Consider the following 5241-nt stretch of genomic DNA (forward strand, 5'->3'; position numbering starts at 1 on the left):
TGTTTTTACTTGCTCCGAGTACATGTTGCTTTATGTTCATTTGGACATTTTTTCACTTGGCTTCGAATATGTTCTGATTTTTTTCGTGTCTATTTTCTAGAGTACATTTCAATTTTTGTCATCACTGTTTTCTACCTGGCTTCGAGTATGTTCATATTTTTTTCTCGTAGGATGTTTTTGACACTAGCTCGATTTTTCTGATTTTGTTTTCATTGTTTTCTCCACCTGGTTTTTTGTGTTCTAATAAATATAATGAGAGTAAAAACAAACATTAAATAAGAGATCACAACCATTTTAATCTTTGAGTCCTTACGAAGCAAAGATTTTACCACTAATTTAATTTAATTTTTGAGTCGAACTCATGACTCATGCTACAACTCACTACTGTATTGGATCCCGTTACACCGCACGGACATGTTTGCTAGTTATAATATAAAGAAAAAATGAGTAGGAGCTGTGGGCCGGAAAAATACAAACCAAGCCCAATACACAACTTGGCAGCCCCATTACTCAAGATGACAACACAGCCCAGTGACACAATGGAGGGCCAGAATCGGAGGGGCTTCCAGCCAATAATGAGCCCAGGACAGTAGAAACCCACCAGGCGCACGTGCGGACCCACGTGCAGTTGCCCACCTGGCCACCCGAGCATCTAGAACAGGAGCCGAACCAAACAAAACCCCGCCTGCAAGTCTCGCGGCAGCCCCAGTGCCCCACACGGCCACACACACACACACACACCACACCGCTCACCCCCGCCGGACTCCACGCCACAGATCTCTCCCCTTCTCTCTCCTTCGTCTCTCCGAACTCGTCCCCGCAGCCGCAGGCCGCAGCCATGGCGGAAGACGCCCCCAACGCCGCCGCCGAGGGCAGCCAGCCCGCGCCCCCCGAGGGATCCGCCGACGCCGCCCCCGCCCCGGCGGCTACCGCGGGCGCCAAGGCCGTGGAGGCGCTGCTCCCGTCGCTCAGCATCTGGCCGCCGTCGCAGCGCACGCGCGACGCCGTGGTGCGCCGCCTCGTGCAGACGCTCGCGGCGCCCAGCATCCTCTCCGAGCGCTACGGCGCCGTCCCGGAGCCCGAGGCCGAGCGCGCCGCCGCGGCCGCCGAGGCCGAGGCCTTCGCCGCCGCCTCCAAGTCCGCCGCCGCCGAGTCCCCGGCCTCCGTCGAGGAGGGGATAGAGGTGCTCCAGGCCTACTCCAAGGCGGTCAGCCGCCGCCTCCTCGAGCTCGCCAAGTCCCGGTCCGCCGCCGCTGCGGCGGCGCCCGCCGAGGGGAGCGCGAAGGAGGAGCCCGAGGAGGACTCGTCGGCGACTGCTCCAGCCACCGAGGAGGTTGCCGTAAAAGAGGAGTAAGGCGTCGGACCGCGTTTTGATCCACCGACAATTGCTGTTATTTTGGCATTTCGTCGGAATGTTATTCATCGTTTCCCCTGCCTATGTTTACTAGTATATCTATCTACTGCCTATCTATTAGAGAGTGCTTGTGACAAGAGGGACTCATGTTTGTTTCGTGGACATGATGATATAATATTAAGTTATTATATATCAACCGTGCATCCTTCACATTATCCTTCACGTTGCATATGTGAAGGATGCTCACGAGCTAATTTGTTCTGGTTTTCTGGTTGCGAAGTGGGTAATACTAACTGTTGTTTCATCATTAGGGCTTACCCCATCATGGTCTAGGGAGTATCTTGAACTGTGTTACTTCTTGGGCTTGGGAGGGGATCGTTTTCTTGATCAATGAATAACCCATGTATGTTGAACTATATATAGTGCATCGATTCTGCATCTGCACAGTTCTAGAGGAATTTTGAAATATGTTAAATCATTTGTAGTAAACTGGACATGCTTGCTGATGGCGCTAGGACTGTACTGTTTGATCTAGGACATAGACAACACTAAGCAGTTGGCATTTTATTCCGAGATATGTTAAATCATTTGTAGGAAATTGGACATGCTTGCTTATAGTATTAGAACTGTACTGTTTGATCTAGGACATAACCAACACTCAGCAGCTGGCATTTCAATGAAGAAATACCAAACTGCAAGGACAATGGTTGATAGTCTAAGCAAAGCATACCATATTCAAAGTACTCTTTGCAACACCAACTACATATCTTCAATTATACAGGTGTGACAGCCACCTTTAATTATGTGCAGACTTTAACTTCGATTCTTCATAATTCAGATTTCGGAGTGCATATTTACATCTGTATAATTGATAAATTGAAGTTTTGAAGTTAAAAGGCAGTCCTGGTTGGTCACGCGTCACTAGATGAAAACTGCAGATTGCCGATCCTCCGCAGTTCAGATTTCAGATTGCATATTTATATCTGTATACTTGAAGTTTTGAAGATAAAATGCAGTCCTGGTTGGTCATGCGTCGCTAGATGAAAACTGCAGGCTATCGATACCACCTCTTTATTTTATCCTCCTAACATCATTTGTTGCCACCTGTAGAAAAACCTCATGCTCATTCTGAATTATCGATTTGCATCAAGGCATCCAGCAAAATCCATGTCCTCTTACTCATAGCACAAAATGACCAAGGATATATACTTTTATGTTTTTTGAAAAATATTTCCATTCCGCTATGCAGTTATTGTGAAAATCCATGGACCTGATTGACTATGTAGCGAAAGTGTAGAATTATTGCTTGCATGTATTAGAGATTTGAGTCAATAAGTTAATCTTTGTTTAGGTTTATCCCTTTTCCTGACATGGCCCTGTTCGGCTTACCCCATATTCGGCTGGTTCGGCTTCTTTTTTCAGCCGGAACAGTGTTTTTCTCTCACAACAATTCAGTCGGAACAGTGTTTTCAGCCAGTTTCAGCCAAGTTTCAGACCAGCGTTTATAGCCAATAAAGCCGTTATTGCTTATGAAGAAATTCTCCTCTGCCATGCGATTTTCAGCTTGCTATCGCGCATGAACATTGATGTCCAGTCCAGCAACGAGGGTATTTCCTTCTGTTGGCCCCTGCATACCTGGTGTTATGTCATATTCACGTTGAGCGATCGGATTATGTTATGGAAGTACAAAAAGGGGAAAAGGGACAGGCATTCCTACAGAAGATCTTTAAAACTAGCGCCAAGAATATTTTTTTTCTATAACTAAATTTCCCTCAAACCAGGGCTGTTTTTCTAGAGCTCTGTTTATCCAAGCTGTTATCCAAGCTGTTCGACTATAGATGTAGGCATTACTGTGTGAAGCGCTTTTTTAAAAATTGTATTACCAGATAGTACTTGGTGGCTTGATTATTTTTTATAAAAAAATCTTGGTTAAGTTTTGTGCAGAATAGCATGCTAATATGAGGTCGTAGCCAGGTTCTTCCTTGTGCAGAATGACATTCTAATATGAGGTCCTAGCCAGGTTCTTCCTATTTATGTTGTTTCAACTATGAGTTGAAGTGATGAAAGCGGTACAAATATGGCTACAAACTGCAATTAAGAAAGAATAACGTTGTGTTTCCCTGATTGAATTGCAGCATATGGTGAGAGCAAAGTATTTACCAAGCCAAAGAACTGGAAGGATCGAACCACCATGTTCGCTTGATCGTTTATGTGGCTTATAAGCCGGCTGATGCTGTTTTGTTGTGAGAGAAAAACATTGTATCATAGTTGATAAGTATGGTTGATACGATCAAGCGAACAGGGTAAAACAATAAGAATGAGATCCAAACACTTACTTCTCAAATGAGATCTAGAATCTAATTACTACCCAAAACCTATTAGTTGGAGTTTTTCACTGCGCAAAGACAATAATCCTATGAGAATGAGTTCTAAACATCTTTCATTTTTTGTAATCCAGAATCCAGATTCTATGTTCACTATCTAGAATGCAAATTCTTATTATGAGAATGAGATCAAACATGCCTATATCAGTTCAACTGGCTATTTGTTGATGTGCAACTATGCAAACATAGTGTTAGGCCACCCCAACACGCCAAGCTGGCTAGTAGCCCCGTCTTTCATGTCCGCGCGTGAGGTCCATATCATGTCTACTGGACGTTTTTCGAGCAAGTCAGAGATACCTCCACAAGTAGAAGTGGGGGGTGATCCCCAGGAATCCCTCGCACAGCGCGACGAATGCCGCCATATGCTGGATCCCGTTGAGATTGAGATGCTGCACCTCAATCTTGTAGAAGTGCAGCAGCCCTCGAAGGAATTTGTGGGCGGGGGTCGCTAGCCCATGCTCGTGGAAGTGGGCGAACGACACCACGTAGCCGTCAGGCGGCGACGGCAGATCCTCCTCGCTGGGCAGCAGCCACTCCTCGGCCAAGGTCCGCGTGCGGAGAAGACTGCGACGAACGAGTTCATCCATGCGCTGGAAGGTGATGTCAGGAACGGCACCACGGATCCATCGGAGATGGGAGCAGACTCAACGGCGGCGGAAATGCGGAGGCAGGAAACCTAAGCGGTGGCGACGGCGGCGTGGCTGCGGAGGCAAGGATGCAACGTATGGAACCCAGGGGGCTAACCTTTCGGTTTTATAGGGGGCAACGGGTGCAAGGAAACCAACCGCCCATCCTAGATCTCCGCGCCTGCCACGACCTGCCACCACGTCTCGCCGCGGGACGTGTGCACGCAACCTGTGTCCGATCCCTCGAAAAACTCGGCGGACATTTCGCCTTTCCGAACGGGCCATGACCCGTCACAAGTAAAAGGGATACGGAGCTAAAACGCTCCTATGGCTTGTCTAGGCCCGGGAATTCGAAGGTTGGCCCACCGATGGGTTCGACAACCGCTCCGGGCACCCTAAGAGCGAGGAGTGAAATGGGATAGGCCCGCTAGCGGCCAGCACCCGGGCGCGCGAGCGCCGCCAGCATCCCGACCCACGTTCGAGTCTCGTCCGGATACGATCTATGATTTTTCCTCAAAGAAAGGCAGAGAGCCCTCGGGACAGGTCGAACGGACCCGAGAACTATATGGATTGACCGCTGAGAACATGGAGCCGATCACCAGCTGACTCAAGCCGGATCCCCACGAGCGGGATGCCAGGACCCCAATCGGACTAGCCAGCTAATAGCTCACCGAGCACCATGGCTTGTCCATAGAGGAAAATCATGGCATGGTTCAACCTCTCCAATTGCGGAAACCTTGGACGGGGTAACGATCACAAAGACGAGCCGACCCATGACCAGACCTCCGCTACGCGTGGGGGCTCGAGGAAAGTTGGACTCGTAAGGAGACCAAACGCACGGTCGCAGAACAACGGACCCTCGTAGGGGTCGAAATCA

At 48.5% G+C, this 5241-nt stretch overlaps 1 protein-coding gene across 1 annotated transcript; it reads left to right on the top strand.

The window, feature by feature from the left end:
* Positions 1-717: 717 nt before the first annotated feature.
* On the top strand, positions 718-1550 carry LOC136552647 (MFP1 attachment factor 1-like). The gene has a single exon (XM_066544207.1). The coding sequence runs from the start codon at positions 839-841 to the stop codon at positions 1352-1354; it is 516 nt and encodes a 171-aa protein (XP_066400304.1). The 5' UTR covers positions 718-838; the 3' UTR covers positions 1355-1550.
* The last annotated feature ends 3691 nt before the right edge of the window (positions 1551-5241 follow it).

Source organism: Miscanthus floridulus, chromosome 4, assembly GCF_019320115.1.
Source record: "Miscanthus floridulus cultivar M001 chromosome 4, ASM1932011v1, whole genome shotgun sequence".
NCBI lineage: Eukaryota > Viridiplantae > Streptophyta > Magnoliopsida > Poales > Poaceae > Miscanthus > Miscanthus floridulus.

Excerpts from the sequence above, each read along its gene's own strand:
- LOC136552647 (XM_066544207.1), top strand. The coding sequence starts at position 839 with ATGGCGGAAGACGCCCCCAACGCCGCCGCCGAGGGCAGCCAGCCCGCG.